The sequence below is a fragment of the Theropithecus gelada genome, chromosome 15, assembly GCF_003255815.1.
Source record: "Theropithecus gelada isolate Dixy chromosome 15, Tgel_1.0, whole genome shotgun sequence".
Classification (NCBI taxonomy): domain Eukaryota; kingdom Metazoa; phylum Chordata; class Mammalia; order Primates; family Cercopithecidae; genus Theropithecus; species Theropithecus gelada.
Window position 1 is genome coordinate 45331267 of NC_037683.1, and position 20890 is coordinate 45352156.

The 20890-nt window shown below is 53.2% G+C and overlaps 1 protein-coding gene across 9 annotated transcripts in view; it reads left to right on the forward strand.

The window, feature by feature from the left end:
* Positions 1 to 20593, forward strand: part of PAX5 (paired box 5) — a 201462-nt gene extending 180869 nt beyond the window's left edge. For 2 of the 9 annotated variants that reach the window (XM_025360530.1, XM_025360533.1), the window contains 2 exons: positions 5410 to 5496; positions 13270 to 13734. In XM_025360530.1, coding sequence (XP_025216315.1) covers positions 5410 to 5496; positions 13270 to 13346 — 164 coding nt within the window. In that variant the 3' untranslated portion in view covers positions 13347 to 13734. Of the gene's footprint in view, positions 1 to 5409; positions 5497 to 13269 lie in introns of all 9 variants that reach the window. The other 7 variants (XM_025360531.1, XM_025360537.1, XM_025360529.1 and 4 more) reach the window with 4 other exon arrangements.
* The last annotated feature ends 297 nt before the right edge of the window (positions 20594 to 20890 follow it).

Below are 20890 nucleotides of genomic sequence, written 5' to 3' on the forward strand. Positions count from 1 at the left end.
TTAAGATGAAGGAAAGGCTAGAGGGTTGGAGATCCATATGACGAGCAAGCATAAGAAAATATTGGTGGTAGAATTAGGTGGTGGCTACATAGGTGTTCACTATAACATTCTTTCAACTTTGCTGTATGTTTGGAAAATTTCAAATACATCAGCGGTGAAGAAGGGTGTGATGAGAAGATTTCCTGCTAGCCCAGCTCAACCAGGTGTTCCTTGGGATGGTGGGATCCCTGGGGTCAGGGAATACAGTCCAGGATCCCAGGCCCTGCTCTGTTCCTGACTGGCTAAAAGACCCTGGGGATAGAAAGGTTGAGGGAACGTATCTCTAAAGTTCATCCCAGGCCTGATCATCTGTGACTATGAGTGATGGCACAGGTTGGTGAGATTCAATATAAGATGAATTTGTTGCATGAAAGGAGGAAGAAGTGCATTGCTTGGGGTTAGGCGAATGCAGGGAGTGACTGTCAGCCTTGAGATGCCCAGTGGGAAGCCACATTCCTTCTGCCCCAGCCCGGGCTCCTCTGCTCCGTGTCCTCCTCACCGGGGTTATTGTGAGGATGAGGCGCCGTGGCCTTGGAACTGCTCCTTGACTGCCAGCGTTCTGTTTCTAGTCTCGCCTTCATTTTTTTTCTCCGAAGGCCACCATCCAGACAGTTCCCACGCAGCCCTCCCCTCCTGTCTTCCCAGCCTCTGAGGGACTGCATGTGCTGGGCCTCTGCCAAGTCCCTTCTCCTTTCTGAGACTCAGTTTCCCAATCTGCAACACAAGGGTGTGTTGAGTATGTCGACCTTGCCAGTTCTTTTCTGTTCTGACGCTTCGGCAGCTCTGTATTTCTTTCTGTCACTGGGCTTCCTCTTCCCACCTGCCCAGGATCAAAGGGTGAAGGGGCAGGGGGAGGAGCTGGGATCAGAGGGCTTGGGTGGGGGCAGAATTTCTGAGTTTGTTCTCTCTCCGATCAATGAGAGAAGGTACCTAGTTCCCACCACACAGGGGTTTGCAAAGAGCATCTGCAAACATGAAGTCAGTTGATCTTCTCCATACGCCCTAGGAAGTAGGGATCTTCCTTCCCTCCATTTTATAGATGAAGAAACAGACTCAACAGGTGAATGCATGTGCCCAAAACCACACAGCTTGGAAGAGGAAGAGCCCGGACTGGATCTTGGGTCTGTGTGACTTCAAAGGCCATTTTCTGTCTTCTCCTCCATCATGGGCAGCTCTGGGCAAGAGCAGAGAGCAGAGCACACCTTGGGTATGGCCTGGAGCATGGCCTAAAAGGGGACCAGCCCTCTGTTCTCAGTTCTGTCAGCAGCATCTGGAGAAGGGGATCAGCCCGGGTGCCCTGGAATCCCATCGTGGGCCATCTGCCTGCCCCTCCTCCTTGCCTTTGCTTATGCAGTTGCCTCCTCTGGCCCCACGACGCCTTTCTCTGATTCCAATAATCCCAACAGCTGGCCGGCATCACCTGGCACCTTGAAATAGGGACAAAATTGATTCAAACCCTCATTTGCCACCTAGTGGGAAAATCCTATGTTCTCCTTAAGGTTTCTGCCCCATTTCCAGGTGGAGACTCACTTTCCCACGATCACCTCAGGCTCAGGCTTCTCGGGACATTCTTCAGCCACTTTAGTATTTTTGAGAGATGCCAAAAGCGTGGGTCAGTTAGGAGGAGATGGAAGGGCCCATGGTGCCCCTTGTGCTGGGCACAGTCATCTGAAAGGGGTTCATTGTGGGATCTTTGTCTTGGGCCTGCTGGCTGCACCTCTGGAGGTTCTCATTTCCTTCCCCGAGAACGTCCTTCCTGCACATGAGGAACATCATTTTGTGCCTAAGGATGCCACTGCTGTGTCATCTCTCAGGTCCAGTCCCGCTTGCTTAGACCGTGGCCACAGCCACCTGGAGGGGCCCCCTGACTGCAGCGTGTCCTCCTCCAGCCTGTCCTCCAGATTCCGGCACTCACCCGTCTGAAGCCTTGGCTGATCCCAGCCCTAATGAGAGAAAAGCATTACACTCCTGCCCCACACCTGCTCTGCCCTGCAGCTGCCTCTGCTGGGGTCTCACGGGAGACCTGGCCATTCAGGGGCCACGTTCTGCCCAGCCCCACTGCCAGACCTTTGCTTGTGCCTGGAATGCCTGCTTCTCTCTGCCATCAAAGTCCTACCCACCCTTCAAGGCCTGGTTCATGTGGTCCCTTCTACTCCCAGAAAGTGTTCCCAGGCCTTCTCTGGACTGGTGACTGAGGACCTGGCTTCTCCGTATCTCATGGGGTGAGGGCTCCCTACACTCAGACGGCTTCCTCTGTGGCACTTCAGATAATCAGACACCATCCCACAGTCCCTGGCAGGTGGCTGAACCAGCCTCTAGGTCGGCCTCATGACCCGTACATGGTCAAACACCCCTTACCCAGAGTGTATTGCTCTCACAGGGCAGGGGCCCCATGTTGGGGGTGCCCACCACACTACTACTCTTAGCACACCAGGCAAGCCAGTCCCTGGTGGGCTCATTTCTCCCACCAAGGGGCAGTATGGTGTGGTGGGCAATGGAATAGGAGAAATTTATTTGGACCCTGGCACATAGCAGGTGTCCAACACACCCCTGGCTGTGGGTACTAATCACGGAGGTAGTGAGAGCCATCGCCTGAGTTAGAGAGTCTGCTCTGGAAGCGTGTGCCTGATTGACCTAGGAGTCTTCATTCATTTATTCATTCATTCATTCAATAAATAATTATTCCTGCCTACTGGAGGCCAGGCACCATGCCAGAGGTTGGGATCAAGACGTGAACAGACAAAACTCCCTGCCCCCATGGAGCTTACATCCTAGTGGAAGAGGCAGATTAGAATAAGATGAAGGATAAACAAGACAGGCTGGATTGTGATCAGCTCTATGGAGGAAAAAAAAGCAGGAAAGAGAGATGGGTGGAAGGAGCTTCCCTTTTAAAAACAGTGATCAGGGAAGGCTTCCCCGTGCTGCAGAGAGCTGGTGAGCAACCAGGGATTGTTCAGACACCCATTGTCTGCTGTGGACTGGGCATCAAGCTGGGGTGAGGGTGGCACACAGGTGCAGAGAGGAATCCAACGGACCTGCAGGGCCAAGCACGCCCACGCACAACGGACTCCCCTGTAGGTCAGGGCAAAGCCAGTGCTGCAGAACCACACGGGAGACTGCAGCCAGCTGAGGAGGGGTGGGAGAGGGGCTTCCCAGAGGAAGAGGTATCCAAGGACCTCTACACTCACCACTGTAAGACTAGGAAGGTGGAGACAGGGTCGAGGATCATGGGTGACACTGACTTAGGTACATTCTGTGAAGGAATTGGGAGCTGTTTATGGCCCTTTGCAGGAGCCAAAGCCAATCTAGGGATGGATAACATGTCCACAATGAACTAACTCCAGCCAGATGGACCTGAGACTTGCACTTTGTGGGGCTGGAGATCTGGGAGGCTTCCTGGAAGAAGTGGCCTTGGAGCTGGGCCAGGGAGCAGAGGCGATGCTAAAACAAGATGCACAGGTGGCCTTTGCCACAGTAGCCCAATGCCCTGGGCTCGGCACTGTCATGAAGTGCCTCTGATAGGGCAGCTCCACAGGTGCCCAGAGCCCCAAGGGGAGGGCGCTGTCCCTGTCCTCCAGGCTGCGATGTCTCTCTACTCCCCCACCGGCCCCTGAGGAGGAGGAGGCTGCGTGGCGCTGATGGATATGCCGGGACCAGGCGGCTGCGGCCCACTGTCACCAGGCTCTCCCTCTGCATGCCGGAACCTGACACCCTGACCACTGAGGCATAAAAAACAGAGAATTGGAAGGCTCAGCCTGTCAGGCTGGGAGTGGCCCCCAGAGAGGCCCGAGGAGGAGCGTGAGCGTGTGTGTGTGTGTGTGTGTGTGTGTGTGTGTGTGTGTGTGTGTGGACACGCTCTGCCTGTGGTTGTGAGGTGCAGGGGAAGCCAGCTAGACCTAGGGAGTGGGAGCGGCTGGACCCTCAGTCCTGCTTCATTATTCCTGCCCCACCTGGCAGAGCCCCAGGGGCCCACCTCTAGGCTTGGGTTGCAGGGGAGAGAGCAGGCTTTTGGCTCTCGGTCCCGGGTTCTGGCTGGCCCCTTCCGGAATCTCTCACGCTTCGGCCCTTTGTAAGCATCCTTGTAGGGGATCGTGGAGGCAGGCTTGGGCTGCAGATGGGCTTATGGGGCTAAGTAACTCCTGTTATCTCCAGCAGGGAAGGGCTCCCATGCTCTGTACCCAGCGGTAGCCAGCTTCCCATGCCCTGTTCCGGGGCCTCTACTGAATACACTCTGCCGGGTACTGGGCACCTGGCAATAAGTCCAGGCTGAAGTCTACTCTCTGGGAGCCCCTAGCCATGGGGAAAGGACAGGCAGGCCCTACTGGCTATAAGACCAAGGCAGCAAGGTGGTAAGGGACAGAATTGTGAACTCTCCTCCTAGTGACCTAGCCAGTAGTAAAGAGGCTCTCCTGGAACCGGCACCCAGAGCCCAGGGAAGTGCCAGAGGCAGGCATCACTGCTCCATGAGCACCTGGCCAGAGTGAACCATGCTCGAGTGCCACCATGCCCCACAATGCTCTTCACACCCTGGCACACCTCACAGCTCCTGCCCAAGCACGCCCACAGCTGCCAACAGCTGCCCCCTCCCCAGTGCCCAAAAGGCCCCAACCACTCCCTCTTCTGTGCTCCCCTAGCCCTTTGGCTTGTCGTTTTATTTCAGCACTGTCATTTCAGTACAGTTCTGTCTGCCTCCTCCAGTCAGAGGGCCTGGAGGCCCTCTGGAACCTGGTTGCCCGTGGCTGGAGGTCTGACAAAGCATGCCATTTAGGGCTCAGCTGGTGCCCACCCTCTACCCAAGTCTCATCTTCCTGACGAAACTGAGGCCCCAGGGACAGCCACCCCTGCCTTCACAGCACAGAGGGCCAGGCTAGGGTTGAGGTTACCTTTGGGTTCTCTGTCCAGAGCCACTCAGGAGCAGGTGGGGGGTAGAACTGAGCCCATCCTGAGGTCCTGGATTGGCTTCACTCAGGAATGAGAACCAAGCAGTCTGCAGCCTTGAAGTTAGCAAGGTGTATCAAGACCATTTTGTGAGATGACCTGAGCATCAGCCTTCTCACATGTAAAATGGGCCAATGGCCCCAAGGAACATCTGGCAAATGGGGCCACGGAACGACATGGGAGTTCCATGGTCCACATGTGAGAGTCTGCTATTCACTCCCACTGATAAGGATGGGAAATACAGACAATGCCAGTGACAGCTGCCCACTCCATAAGGATGTGGACCTGACTTGCTTTTGTTAGTTACAAAAGCTCCTGAAGTTCATACAAGAGGCAAATGCCATTGGTAACCAGGCTGGCTGGGACCCAGGGCCTTTTCTGAACTGGATTTGACGTTTGCTTCCTGTTTCTCTCTCCACCCACCATACACAGGGAGTGAGTTTTCCGGGAGTCCCTACAGCCACCCTCAGTATTCCTCGTACAACGACTCCTGGAGGTTCCCCAACCCGGGGCTGCTTGGTGAGTACTGGCAGAGGCCCTGCGGGGCCCCTGGGCCATCGGCTACCCCATCCAGGCCTCCTCATTGGCCTGGGTCCCTCGACATCCTGAGGTCTGGTCACTGAGCTGGGTGGGTAGCTTCCCCAGACACATGGAGTATAGTGGGGGCCTTAGGGTAGTAAACACTGCTGTAGCCCTGCCCAGGCCCTCCTCCCTCCCCCAGATGTTTTGGTGGGTTAGGAAAAATGGCACAGAAGGGAAACAGAGGAAAGAAGGGGCATCGAAGGAGAAAGAGGAAGGTAGGAAAAGTAGTGCCTACCTGTGAGTAACTTGTATTTCTTAAGAATCATGAAATATTCAGGCGAGAACTCTCTAAATAAGTGTCAGTAAAGATACCAACTTGACTTGATTGGTAGTGGCTGCCTAGAGACTACCTTGATAAAGGCCCTGATGCCCAGTGATTGATTAGTGATATCTGCATGGACATCACCAGAGCCGGCTCCGTTGGAACCTGGTTACCCATGGCTGGAGGTCTGACAAAGCATGCCATTTAGAGCTCAGCTGGTGCCCACCCTCTGCCCAAGCCTTGGATTGGCAGATTGTCCGTGACTGGTGGCAGTCTTATCTGTGAACGTCATCAAGATTTGGGCCACTGCAAAGACCATGCAAGTCTAACTCGGCCTTCAGAAGGCCAAGAGGAGCCTTCTGTTTTGTTGGAATGAGCTTACATGAAACCAGCTAATGAGTGCCAGTTGGAGCTAACGGTTCTGGGACATGAAGTAGAGGCATGGGCTCAAACATATCACTCACCATCTGGGAGGTGGAGCTGGCCAATCAGCCTGCAGGCAGCAACATGGAACCCTCCCCCAGCAGTCAGCTAAGAATTTTCCACTTACAGCAGTGAAAGGTCAGACATGGAAGGGCCCTCTGAGACCACCCAGGTTTATCTGTCCAACTTAACAAGTCCTCCTTAAGGAAGAACCTTTTAATTCCCTGGATCCTTAATTATTTTAGGACTGAGAAACAGGCTTCATCAGAAAAGCCATAACCTGGTGTCTTCAAACTCAAGTTGCCAAGCCATAGGTCTGTGAAAAAGGCCATGTAATCTCAGCCTTGACTCCTTCCCACACGTGATTTGGTGATTAGGACAGACACACAGTATGGAAACCACTTCTCTCTTGCTACTACCATTCCATGCACTTGGGGCCTTTGGCTGTCCAAAGGATTTTGATGTGTCATGGATGACTTGGGGATTCAATAAGAAACAATCCCCATTAGTGCTGCAGGTCCCTGAGGAAGGGGATTTCAAGCCTTGCAGAAGACTCCTAGCTTCTTATTATCTGTGGTCTCCAAGAGGGGCAGAATCTGCAGATTGATCTCTTCTCAGACTCCTTTTTTGGTTTTGGTCAAAATCATTTCTAAGTATCGAACCAAGATATCCACTTACCTAGTGTTTTTTTCTTACGTGGACTATTTGAGTTGACCCAGACGTCAGTCTCAGGAAACGGGAGGCATGGGCTGGCTGTGAGCTCCCTGAACCAGTGTCTTCCAGCAGGGCTGGGGGTAGGGAGATGAGGCCCAAACCTGGGAGTCCTTCCCAGGAAATCTGCCTCAGGCAGAGCCCTGATCCCAGTCCTCTGGGAGACCCCAGGGGATATGGCACACAGGAGACCTGAACACTGGCCTGTGGGAGAGGTTCGTTCTGATAGAGAGATGACCCCAAGGAGGCCATGGTGGCCCAGGGCTGCCACACATGACTGTGCACTACTCAAGGGGACAAGTGGGAGCTGAACCCCAGCCCATGCATCGCACAAAACCCTGAGCCCTGGCACGGGGCTGTACCTGCTCAAAAGGGACACCTTTTTCTCATTTATACAAGGAGTCCTAGAGGTTGATAGTGCCTGTCATTTATTTGCCTGGGAATTCAGGAAGCAGATAAATTAGCAGAAACAGCTCAGGCACGTATGGCAAAGGCTTGGTGTAGGAGGTAGGGCAATCTGTGGAGTGTGCACGGAGCGGCCCCTTGAAGGCCAGGCTGGGGAGTTTGGACCTGACTGTGTAGGTCTGAGGGGATAGGGAGGGGAGGGTGGGACTAGACCGCATCCGAGGCTTTTGCTACTCAAGCTGGAGTGAAATCTAGTTCACAGCTCCAATTGTTCGGCTTGGGCTGTGTGCCTGTTGTGGAAAAGATGCACACTCTGTCCCAGGGAGCTCACAGGCTGTGGGTGGGAACCTCAGGCAGGGATGTCTGTGCTGGGAAGTGCTCAGTACCTTTAGGGGGCCCAGAGACAGTGTGGAGAGGAGGAAGAGGAAGCAAAACTCCATTCATCTACATAAGCACTTGCTAATTGTACCAGGCACCCAAAACTCTTTCCACGTGGGCTATCTGATTTTGTCCTCTCAGCAACCCTACAGAGCACATATTATTGTCTCTATTATACGGAAAAGGACAATGAGGCTCAGAAAGGTGAACTAACTCACCTGAGGTCACACAGCATTCGGGTGGCAGAGGAGGATTTAAATTCAGGTCACCCTGACACCAGAGCCTATTTCTGGAACCAGTGTGTGATGTTGTACTCTACTCTCCCTGACTGATTCACAGTTTGAACAACACCAAAGCCAGGAAAAGAGTCCTCACCCCTCTGTAGAAACAGGCCTTGGGAGTCCTGAGTCCTGAATACTCAGGCCTGTGTGTGAGTGATGAGGCTGGCTCTGGTCCAGCTTTGAAAGCAGGTTACTGTCTGTATCTGTCAGACTTTCAGTTGCAAACAACAGAATCCACTCTGAGTGGCTTAAGCAGAAAACGAATTAGTTAAGGGATATTTGGGACTCCTAGAATCTCCAGGAGGACCAAAAAGAGGTAGGCATGGGACACAGCCAGGACACCACCAACCACACAACCAGTGTTGCACTAGCATTAGCAGCCCTGCTGCCAGCCGGCACCCACCCTGCAGCTCCACTCTGCTGTAACTTTACCCAGGGTGCTCCGGACTAGGCACCAGAAGCTCTGTCCGGCCCCCAGCCAAAGCTGGATGCCTTTGCCAGCCACTCCCAACAGATGGAGTCCCCCAGCCCACTGCTTCTAGTGGGCTCCCTTCTCAATCAAGGTCATATACAAGAAAGTCTAATTGGCAGAGCCCATGTAACACTCCTGTGCCCTAGCAGCAAGGGAAGCTGGGAGGATGGGTTCTGACTTCTGGCTCAAAGAAGCAGGCCTCCTACTGCAGAATCTCTACAAACACAGGAAGAGCACACACGATATTGGGCAGCAACAAACATGAGAAATGGTCCCTGCGCTGCCCAACTCTATAACCTGCATGAGCCTAGGCAGGTCTGGGCCTCAGTTGCCTCGGATGTAAATTGAGGATAGTCATCCCTGCAGCCTCATTCCAACAGGAGCTGCACGCATGCTCTCTTGAGATGTGCAGGGCGAAGGAAGCAGTGATCCCAGCTTCCTGAAGATGGGTGAGATTGCTGGCTCCCCAACCCACAGCTTTGCAAATAGCTCCAGGCCCGTTCACCTCTCCTGGCTGCCCTGCCCCACAGTGTCTTTGGCATGGTGTGAGAGAATGCCCCAGGGCAGGGAGACCTACACGGATTATTCGTGACATCTGGGGAGGGCGCCAGGGCATGGAAAGCTGTCAGGAGGTCCCTTGGTGTGCCTGCTACATTGGTGGGCTGTGGAATAGGTGAGACTCTAAACACACGCACACACAGACACACACGCACGCACACACAGACCCACGCTCACACACTCATACACTCACACAGACACATGTTCACACACACTCATACACTCATGCACGCACACACTCAGACATGCACACTACATGCACACGCAAACACACATGCACACACAGACATGCTCACACACTCATACACACACATGCACACACTCATGCACACACATGGACATGCACACACAGACACACAGACACACTCATACACACACTCACACAGACACACACTCATACACACACGCACACCGACATGCTCACACATCCATGCACACACACAGACACAAGCTCACATACACTCATACACTAACACATGCATGCACACACACACGCACATGCAGACACGCTCACACTGCACTCACACACACACAGACACACGCTCACACACTCATACACTCACACATCCATGCACTCACACATGTGCACACCCACATACACTCACACACACATGCACACACTCACGCACATGCACAAACAAGCACACGCACAAGCACACACACGCTCACACACTCATACACACACGCACACACATGCACATACACACACAGACACATGCTCACATCCCCACTCCCACTGGCACACACCCTTGCACGTGCTGCTGACACCTTGGCCAGCCTGGCTGAAGCCTCCTTCCCAGGAAAGGCCAAGGTGAGGATCAGCGATGCCAGGGGATGAAGCAGAAGGACTGGGGCGCTTTGACTTCTCGGGAGAATGTCCCTCGGCCAGGGCAGCTGTGACTCAGCATCCCACCGGGGCCCCAGGCTGGCAAGGGGGCTGCGGTCCTGGTCCCGGCAGGAAGAAAGGCCAGATGAGGTCAATTAGGATTAGAATAGGAGCGCCTGTGGCCGCTGTAAAGGGATTAGAGAGAAAGCAGAGCCGGGAATGACTGTGTCAAGCAGTAAATTGATGATAATGTGAATTAGAGAGGAAAAATGACAGAAGAAAGGACAAGTTTATTCTAGATGGAGGTCTAATGGGCGCCAGGAAGACAGAGTGCTTTGTGAGGTGATGTTTTCATTTTTCACGGTAAATGCAAGCGCTCACGCGGAGGCCCGCTGGAGGTCTAGCCTGGCTTTGGGAGGCAGTGGGTCAGACTCCAGGGTGAGAGGTGGCCGGGGTCGAGCGCTTGGAGGGTCAAGCCAGGCATCCTCCAAGGAGAAGACTCGACTTCCGTTTCCTGTCCTTTGGGGCCCGTGTGTAGGGCAGCCCTGTGATTGCCCTGCCTTTGTGCCTTGCCCCTCTCGTGCACGCATGCCCCTCTCATGCACCCACGCCCGCCTTCCTCTGGAATCACCTGCAGGCAGGACGAAGGGCAGGCACTGCAGACACTCCATGGGTGGCTGTCCCCATCCCACAGAAGAGAGAACAGAGGAAGGTTGACAGGGGTCTCTGAGTCAGGACTGCAGCCAGGGAGGTGACAGAGGCAGCAGAAGAAAACCCATCTCAGGGAATACTTAGGCATGGGGCTGGTGTTTTTGCCATCTGGAACAGCATAGCAAGGTACTAGCTCCTCCATTGCCCTACTGCCTCCCTGGGGGGATGGGCAGGGAGCAGTACATCGGTTCATTAGGGCTGAACGGGGAGGAGAAGTGGTGCATGCCAAAGTGTCACCCCTAATCCCACCCTCTTGATTACATATTAGCTGTATGACCTTGGGCAAGTCACTTGACCTCTCTGTGCCTCAGTCTCCTCAACTGTAAAATGGGAACAATAATCATTCCTACCTGATGGGAAGCTGAGAGTTAATGGATATAAGCTGCGTAGAAAAGTAACCATCCTCACGGCTCCTTCACAACCTTACCTCATGGTGCCCTTGCAGTTGCCCCCTTGTCGCCCCCTCTTACAGATGAAAAAAGTGAGGCCCGGGGGGTGAAGTCACTTGTTCAACGTCTGCTAGCCAAGAAGTGGTAGAATGGGACTGGCAGACTCCAGGACTCAGCCCCCAGTTATGGTATAGGTTGACTCTCCCTAATCCAAAATGCTTGGGACCAGAAGCATGTCAGATTTTTCCAGATTTTGAAATATTTGCATTGTACCAGCTGAGCTCCCAAATCAAAAAAATCTGAAATCCAAAATGCTCCAACAAGCATTTCCCTTGAGCATCATGTCAATGCTCAGAAAGTTTCCGATTTTGGAACCTTTCAGATTTCAGATGTTTGGATGTGGGATGCACAGCCTGCCTCTGGGAGAAGTGCCAGGGTTTGGTTTGGAATTGGGTGAGAGTGCAGAATAAATATGAGCCACCTCACGTGGGGAGTGAAGAAGCTTGCCAGTCACATCCCAGCAGGCGTGCAGTCTGTGGCAGGCTGATGGGGCCCTAGCCGCTGCCCACTTGCATAAACCTGTTTCTGTATAGATGTGTAGGCCTCGAACTGTACTGTAGTGGAAAGAGCCTCAAGCTGGAGCTGACAACCCAAACCCCAGCCAGGCCCTGTGCCAAGAGCCTGTGGCTTCGGGCATGTGACCCGGGTTTGTTGAACCTTAGTTCTCCCACCTGTAAAAGGAGGACATTGGCCTAGAGGCTCAACTTCTGTGGTTCCGAGAATCTGCTGGTCGCCCTGGGCCCTCCCAGGCCCCCTCATCCCTGAGAGGGAGCTTTAGCAGAGCAGGGCTTCTGGAGGCCTTGGCCAAAGGGTGAAGTCAAAGGAAGCAGCTAGAGGCAATGGCAGGAGCCCAGCGTCTGCCCGAGTGCCCTCACTCTGCTTTCCTGAGGTCACAAAAGGGGCCTGCACCCCACCCTGTCTCACACATGCTCCCCAGAGTCCCCATGTCCTCCAAGCCCCACTTCCTCCAGAAAGCCAACTTGCTAGAACCATCTTGCACTCTCCAGAGCTTCTTTCTGACCCTGGATCCCCTTCCCACTCTGACTATTAACCTGTGTCAGGCTGGCGTTTGCCCCATTATTGCCCAGCCCTGTCCCCCGCAGGGTCAGGAAATGAGTGGTGAATGAATGAGTGAATGAATGAATGGGCAGGGGGTGTCTTCACTATTGTTTGCTCACTCAGCAAAGTTGGTTCGTTTACACATCCAATCCAGCCAAGCAGGTGCCACATACAGCTCCAGGCTGGAACTGGGGACAGACTCCCAAGAAGAGCAGAACCCAGCTTCTGCCTTTTGGGGCCCTCCATCCAGGGATGGGGGAAGTGCAGACAGAAGTAACCATAGCACAGGGACAGACTACAGGGGAGTGTGAGCTCATGGCAGGAGGCTTCCCAGAGGAGGAGACAGGGCTGTGAGATTTGAAAGAGGCATAGAAGTTTAACAGACAGCAAAAGGGGGTGAGGGTGCAGGCCAAGAGTTCCAGGCAGGAAGTACATTGTGGGGAAAGGCCCAGAGGCAGGAGAGTAGGCTAGCATGAGCTAAACTGTGCCTACCCCATAGGTTTAAATGAGATAATACCTGCACAGGCCCTAGCAGGGCCAGGCACAGAGGATGTGCTCATCTGTTCGCATTATGTATATTCGAGACAGCTGCAAGGAGTTTCGTCCAGCTTAAGCATGATATATGAGTGTGGGCAGGAGGGGCCTTCCCTGAGGGAAATGAATTCAGAGATGCTGGCTGGGGATAGATCATAGAGTACCTGCAGGCCGAACAAAGGGAACGCTTTTCATGTTTTTATCTTCTAGGTCAGGGGTTGGCAAATGATTTCTGTAAAGAGCCAGAGAGTAAATATCTTAGGCTTTGCAGGCCATAGTGTCTCTGTTGCAACTACCCAACTCTGTCATAATAGCAGTAAAGCAGTAATGGGCAATGCCTAAATGCATAGGCAAGACTGTGTTCCAGTAAAATGTTATTCACTAAAATGGGCAGCTGGGAGGATTGGACCCACAGGCCCCAGACTCCCCACCCCAGCACTAGATGGTGAGGAGCCTCAAAATCTTGTGAGCAGATTGTGGCCCTGGTGGGACTTGCCATTTGGGGAACAGACTGGACAGAGATCTTGGTGAGAGAGGATGGTGGCCTGGGCTGGGTGAGGGGAAGAAAGGACAGAAGTGGAGGAGACTGGTGGAAAGGGGACCCCAGATCTGACCTCAGTGCTCTCTCCCGTCTCTTCCAGGGTCCCCCTACTATTATAGCGCTGCCGCCCGAGGAGCCGCCCCCCCTGCAGCCGCCACTGCCTATGACCGTCACTGACCCTTGGAGCCGGGCGGGCACTAAACACTGATGGCACATATCATTGAGGGTGACAGCTGCCCAGCCCTCCTGAAGATAGCCAGATGAGCCCATGAGACCATCCCCCAGCATCCCCCACTTGCCTGAAGTTCCCCTCCTCCCCTCTTCCTCCAGGGACTCTGGGGCCCTATGGTGGGGCCGTTGGACTTCTGGACGCTTGTCCATTTCTAAAAGCCAATCTATGAGCTTCTCCCGATGGCCATTGGGTCTCTGCAGACAAACAGATTGTTCTGCAAATAACCGCAGCCCCAGCCTAGCCTGCCAGTCCCCCAGCTCTCTATCCATCCATCGTAACCACCCCAGCCTGGGAAGAAGAGCTTGCTTTTGTTGCTTCAGCAGCACCCATGTAAATACCTTCTTGCTTTTCTGTGGGCCCGAAGGTCCGACTGAGAAGACTGCTCCACCCACGATGCATCTTGCACTCTTGGTGCGTCGCTGGACATCTTAGACCTGTGGCAGAGCATCCTCTCTGCCCTGGGTGACCCTCGCAGGTGGGCTCGGAGCTGTCCTCGAGACTGAGGATGCCGCCCTTGGGTCCCAGCCTCCTGCTCATCCCTCCTTCTTTAGTATCTTCACGAGGAGTCTTACTGGGCTGGTTGTGCTGCAGGCTCCCCCGAGGCTTCTCTCCAAGAGGAGCACACTTTGGGGAGATGTCCTGGCTTCCTGCCTCCATTTCTCTGGGACTGATGCAGTACGAGCAGCTCTTTTCCAGATCAAAGAACTCAAAGAAAACTGTCTGGGAGATTCCTCAGCTACTGTTCTGAAGCAGAATGTCATCCGAGGTATTGATTACATTGTGGACTTTGAATGTGAGGGCTGGATGGGATGCAGGAGATCATCTGATCCCAGCCAAGGAGAGGCCTGAGGCTCTCCCTACTCCCTCAGCCCCTGGAACTGTGTTTTCTGAGGCATGCCCAGGTTCAGGTCACTTTGGACACCTGTCACGGACACTTCACCCACCCTCCAGGACCCCAGCAAGTGGATTCTGGGCAAGCCTGTTCCAGTGATGTAGACAATAATTAACACAGAGGACTTTCTCCCACACCCAGATCACAAACAGCCTACAGCCAGAACTTCTGAGCATGCTTTCGGGGCAGACCCTCCCCGCCTTTGTGGAGCTTAGCAGGCAGCTGGGCATGGAGGTGCTGGGGCTGGGGCAGATGGCTAATTTCGCACAATGCATGCCCACCTGTTGATCTAAGGGGCCACGATGGTCAGGGCCATGGCCAAGGGCCACAGGAACTTGGAGAGGGAGCTTGGAGAACTCACTGTGGGGTAGGGTGGTCAGAGGAAGCCAGCCGGGAAGATCTGGGGGACAGAGGAAGGCCTCCTGGAGGAGGGGCAGGAAAACACTGAGGAGTTGCTGTGTGACCTGGGAGTGATTTTTGACATGGGGGTGCCAGGTGCCACTATCTCTTTACCTGGGGCCTTAATTCCTTGCATAGTCTCTCTTGTCAACTCAGAATAGCCAGGTAGAGCCCTTGTCCAAACCTGGGCTGAATGACAGTGATAAGAGGGGGATTGGTCTTCTTAGGTGACAGTGTCCCCCATATCTGTATGTCACCAGGACGGCAGAGAGCCTGAGCAGAGAGAGGCTGGACTTGGGATCAGCAGGCCAGGCAGGTCTTGTCCTGGTCCTGGCCACGTGTCTTGGCTGTGGGACCTCCGACAAAACCCTGCACCTCTTTGAGCCTTGGCTGCCTCGGTGCAGCAGGATCACCTGTAGGGCCACCCTACAGCTCTTTCCTTCCCCTCCTGTCTCCAGGGAGCTGGGCTGTGACAGGATCATTTGGAGCAGGCCCTCCACTTCCAAGCAAGCAGATGGGGGTGGGCCCGAGGCCCGCTAATATTTGGACCAAGTGGGAAACAAGAACACCTGGTGGGCGGGAATCAGAAGGGTCTGGAAAAAGGCCTAGCCTAACTTCCCTTGTGGGAAACTGAGGCCCAGCTTGGGGAAAGCTGGGACCACGCAGGGAGACAAAGCAGACTTCCTCTGGCCCCCACTAAGTATTTTGTTCCCTAAATCTCACCACAGGGTAGTGGAACAGAAGAGAAAACTAAGGCTCAGCAAGGTGGAGTCCTCAAGCAGTGACTGGCAGGGGTGGGGCTGGGACTCGGGCTCCTGACCCCCAACCCATGGTGTTCCCCGTCACCCTGGTCTATCCACATCTCCTATTCCTGAGGAGAGTTGACAGTAAGAGCAGTGAGAGATGGTTCTGGGCCCCAGGCCCTAGACACTCAGTCTGTAAGAACTGCCAAGGAAGCCTGGTCACCTAGGCCAGGGATGGAGCCCAGCGAGCTCACAGCAGGCACACCCACCCCCGCCCCCGCCCAGAACCTGCGGGGCAAAGAAGGGAGGTAGCTGGGGCCAAAGCCCGCCTCCAGGAGCCAGGGTGGGCTGGCCGCAGCCTCCACCTGTCAGGTAAGGTAGGAGAAGGTATGTTATCTGACACCTCTCTCCCTGCCTCCCTCCATTTAGCAGGAAGTGGTGGGGTCAGGGGTCTTCAGTATAGGCTTCCTGAGCCTCTGCCCCCTGTCACCCTTCTCTTGGAATGATGTGTACCCACATCTTTGGATCCTGCCGTCCTTGTGGTTCCAGGCTGTTGGGAGGAGGTCAGCCTCCCCTGAGCCAGCTGCCTGAGGCATGCAGCATCCTTCCTCGGCAAAGCCCACCTGGCCCACAGAGGCCCTCTCTCCCCATCCTGTTCCTCTTCTTGCCCTGTAATGTGCTCCCCCCATATGTTTTCTCTCTCACCTGAGGCTTTGCTGGTCCTCAGATTGGTTTTGTATTTGTGAGACAACCACTTGATTCCTGGGCTGCCAGGCAGAAGCACAAGCGCATACGGATGCACACGGATGTTCTCACACACACACGCCCGCTCTCACCAATTCACAGCGCCCTCGCAGTCCGGCGGAGCTGCCCAGGAGCTTGGTGAGGATGGCTCCAAAGGACACAAGCCGTTGAGGAGATGCCAGAGAATTCTGAATGGAAAACACAAGTCCGGGGCCTCACCAGCATCGTGGCAGAAGGCCTGGGGCATTTCTCCATGGGCCTTCTGCCCTGTGTTCCCGCTCTGACTTTTGGAAAAGGACATTGTGGATTTTATGAAAATTTTCATATCATTAGTCTAGCACCAACCTAGAAAAATTTGATGATATGTCAAACCCAACATCCCTTTCCCAAGGCACCTTCGTTGAGGCTAGCCCTTCCATAACTGACATTGTACGGTGCTTTGCAATCCTTGACCACACTGTGGGGCAATGAGCATGATGCCCACTTTATAGACAGGGAAATTGACATTCGGGGCTCACATGGCAAGATAGAGGCAAAGAGAATTCTCAGATCTCCAGGCCCCATTCTCTCTCCACCGAGTTGTGCTCCTGCACAGGAGTGTATGTCTTTAGACACTCCCCCACCCCCATTCCCTAGAAATCCCCCAGACTCACAATAAGGCAAGAAAGAACAGGGACCCAGAGGCTGGCCTGACCTAGGGGCCTGGAGGTTGGTGGCTTTGTTTCCTATGAACATTGAAACCTGCGGAGTCTTTGACCAAATCAACAACAGCACTTCTGAGGTTTCATCCAGACTGTTTCCCAGCGGTCCCTGAGGCTCAGAAGGTATCAGAGCCAATTCAAGGCCACACCATAATCCCTGACCAGGCCTGGACATGGGTCCAGCCCTGACTGCAGGGGTCCAGGTGCCAGGGTCATGTGCTGTCCCCTACTTCCCTTTCTTTGCCTTCCCACTTTGGAACAAGCTCCAGGCCTGGCTGTGACAGTATGCAGGAGTGCCCAAGCCAGGGCCACCAGAATGTCCACAGCCCCTGGAAACACAGATCACAATCTCAAGTCCCCTGAATGAACTGCTTCCTGGGTGAATTGGGTGGTGTAACCTTGCCACTCAGGCAGGGCACCAGACAGTATGGTGCAGTGGTGCCTGAGATGCCCAGAAGTGTGCCTGCCCCCCTGAGTGGCATTCAAGTATGAAAACTTGTAAAATGTTCTGTCGGCCTAAAGAAAAATGTCAATGGGCCAAATCTGATGCACTGGTCACCAGCCTGTGAGCCCCAATGCCTGTCAATTGCCCCCTTTCTTATTCACCTCCTGTCCTTTGTTGCAGATTTGGAGGAGATGGGAGCCCAGAGAGGTGAGAGATGTGCTTCAGGGTGTCCAGCAAGGCAGGGGCAGAAACGGGCACGCCCAGAGCCTGCCACTCTCCCACGCCTCATCTTGGGCTCTTGCAAACCTTGCGCTTTGAAGGTAGAATTAGGTAGAAGGTCAGAGGCACTGGGGATGGGATTGGGGAGCTGCTGAGTTTGCAGGGGAGGTCAGTGCTGCTTGGGCGCCTTTCACATGTTCAGGGAAGAGACTCAGATGTGGCCACAGGGCACGGAGGGGTGAAATCCATTCACCAGAAGTCACACCCCAGAACGACTGTCCAGCCTTGGCAGCCAGTGGCTCCAGCCACCCCCTCCTCATGACATTCAGCCAGAATTGAGCTCCAAGCCAGGGAAGCAAATCTTAAAAACCAACCGAGCACCCTGACACAGCCCTAGGAACACAATGAGTCTGAGATACAGCTTCCTGGGAGGGTGGAAACCAGCTTCTGCCCCTGGCCAGGCCAGGCCCAGGCAGGCATGGGTGGATCCCACAGGGCGCCGAGCTAGACCAGCTCCACGGTGGCCCCACTATGAGGCCAGTTCTGCAGGCTTGGCCTTGTCACCCATTGAGAGGCTGCTCTGATGGTTCCCAGCCACACACCAGCTCTCCTGGGGAAGCTATTTCTTTTGTTCTTTTGGCCTCGGAGAGATCCGAGGCAAGTACATTTCTTAAAAGGTAATAAAATGCATTATTGGAAAGTTGGACAGTCAGGCCATGACTCCTAGCCCACAGCGTGCCCCACCTCCCAGCAGCCCCTTCAGTCCCTTGCCCCTGTTGTCCCCTGTTGCCCCAAACCTCAGGGTTCCCTCTTGCATATTCATGGGGGAACCACAGTGCTGTTGTGTACTTCCCCACTGTCAGCTCTGCTGCACCTTGTGTGGCGCCAGGTCCCGACGGGCCTCACAGAGGCCAGGCCGTGAGCCCCTGGCCTGCCTGCTCCCCTGATGAGGCAACAGCTTCTCTGAAATGAGCTGCCGCCCAGGAGCAGGCAGGCACCAGTCTGTCTTTCCTTTTCTGGTAATTCCTCAGCACTGAGGCTCCATTCTTGGGCACCCCAGGATTGAAGGGGACCTCAGAATCATGTCACTGCCATTCTAGAGTTTCAATCCAAGGGGTCCCCTTTAGCTCATCTCCAAGACGGGTAAATGCAGCCACCATTCAGAAAGCCCAGAAATTCTTCTTCCCACATCTTAGACCCCTGAGCAACACAAGGAGAAAATGCATCTGCTTACCTGTTAATATCTACTGATGGACAATCAGCGAAGCCTCAAAGGAGTCGTCTCAGGTAGGGTGCTTGGCCTGTGGCAGGAGAGACAGAGGCACAAACCCACCCACCCATCAGCTTCGGGTGGCTGATCGGGGCCCAGGGAGAGAAGCAGGTAAAACAGCAGGGTGGGGGTGACTTGGCAGTCATGCACCCCTCCCCTACTCTGAGGCCTGCAGGAGGAAGTCACGCCAGGAGGAGGCCACACCAGCCTCACCTGCCTTGACCCCCACCCCCTGCCCTGCGACCCTGTGGCTATGGCTGCTGGTCGCTCGTGTCCCCAAAATCACCATGCCTGTGGCCACATCCCTCATCTTCTCCAAAAACATCATTAAGAACAAGTGATTTTGGATGATGGATTTTTGATTTACAAATGGTGCATTTCCCTTGGAGTGGAACAGAGAGGAAACCATTTAATGGCGCCCTTCTTTTCAAGCATGAATACATTTTAATGAAACTATTTTATTGTATTTGAGGAAATGGAGAGTTGAACATTCCAACCAATCAATAGCCAATTAATTGCTATAAAGCTAAAAAGAAAATAAATAAATCCTGAGTCTATTTTAAACACTGCAAAAAGTTCAAAGCCTCAGAATCTGGCCTTCCCCCCTGTAATGTGCACGAGCACGTAAATACACACACACACACACACTCCCCTACACCTCAGACATACTCGAAACTCAAACAGCACTGAGTCTCCCCGTGCCAATTCTTGCCTGCTCTCCTCTACTTTGGTCAGAGAAGGTGAGCAGACCCGGCAGCAGCCTGTCCCGGGGCTCAGGAAGAGGCAGGCCCATCCCCTGGCCCCCAAACCCCCAGCACAGCAGAGGGTGGCAGGCAGTGAGGGCCTGGTGTTACCCGGGCCCCACTTCTCAGCCCCAGCTACTGGGCCTCCAAGGTTGGGGTGAGGATGGAGTTTTGGCTCTGGGTTTGCCCTGACTCCTGCTGGAAGACGCTGCCCTGGTTTTTCACCCTCTAGTGGCCTTGGACATTGCGTATTTGTAGAAATGCAGATTACATTGCAAATGGAAACCATTGCCAGGAAAACACATGGATTTTGCTTTTTATTCTTTGAGACATTTGACTTTGTCCTAGGGACTGACCTTTCAGCATCAAAGAAATACATATCTACTGTCTCCGCCAAAGTTTGTGATGCCTGCATAGACGCTTACTTGTAAAAAAAAAAAAAAAAAAAAAAAAGTACAAAAAAACCCAACAAAAACCACAATTGAATTGCCTTTGAAAGTGGGAGATGATCTGTCTCCAACGGATTGAAAAAAAAAATGCTTCTTAAAAAATGTGTATGTTTTGTATTCTTTTTTTCTAGTAGAAAATAACTGACTTGAAATATTGGTGGTTTTTTTCTTAGTGATGTGTGTTGCTTTTGTGTGTAATAATATTTGAATGTAATTACAGCAGTGCCAATTTGCCAAAGATGTTGGACATATTTTTCTTTTTTGGGGAGGAGGGCAGGGCTAGGGGTGGGACTTGGGAGAAAACAGGGGTGGGGTTTTGGTTTAATTTTTTTTTACTTTTTTTTCTCGTCAAACCTGAGATTTGTGGCTTCCTTTTAAGTTAAATGGTTGACTGCAACACCTTTATTTTAGATTAGTTGGAGAAACATGCAATAAGATTGGCGTAGTTTCAATATCTGTGTGTCTTTTCATGAGTGGCTGTTACTTGTGAATAATTGATTTTATGTAACCTTTATGTGAGATAATTATTTGTAAATATTTGCCATAATTTTATTGGTTCCTAAAATAAAAGTAATTTTTTAAGTTCAGAGAAAGAATTTGATCTTGTTTGTTTTTACTAGTTTGAGGATGATCTTTGACAACTTTGACTGTCCCCTAAGGGGTTGTGGGGCGTTTGATGGCTGTCCTGATTCAACTGGGGTCAAAACAAATCCATGCATGAAGAATGATGTGTTACAGAATTGGGCTCTGCTCTGGGCAGGGACGGCAGGCACTGAATCCACCCTTGAATGTCCCCAGGTTTGGCAGATGGAGTCATGGGTGAGCCTCCACTCTGGATTTGACTCCTAACTTATTTAATGTCAACCTCTTCAGTTCCCAAATGG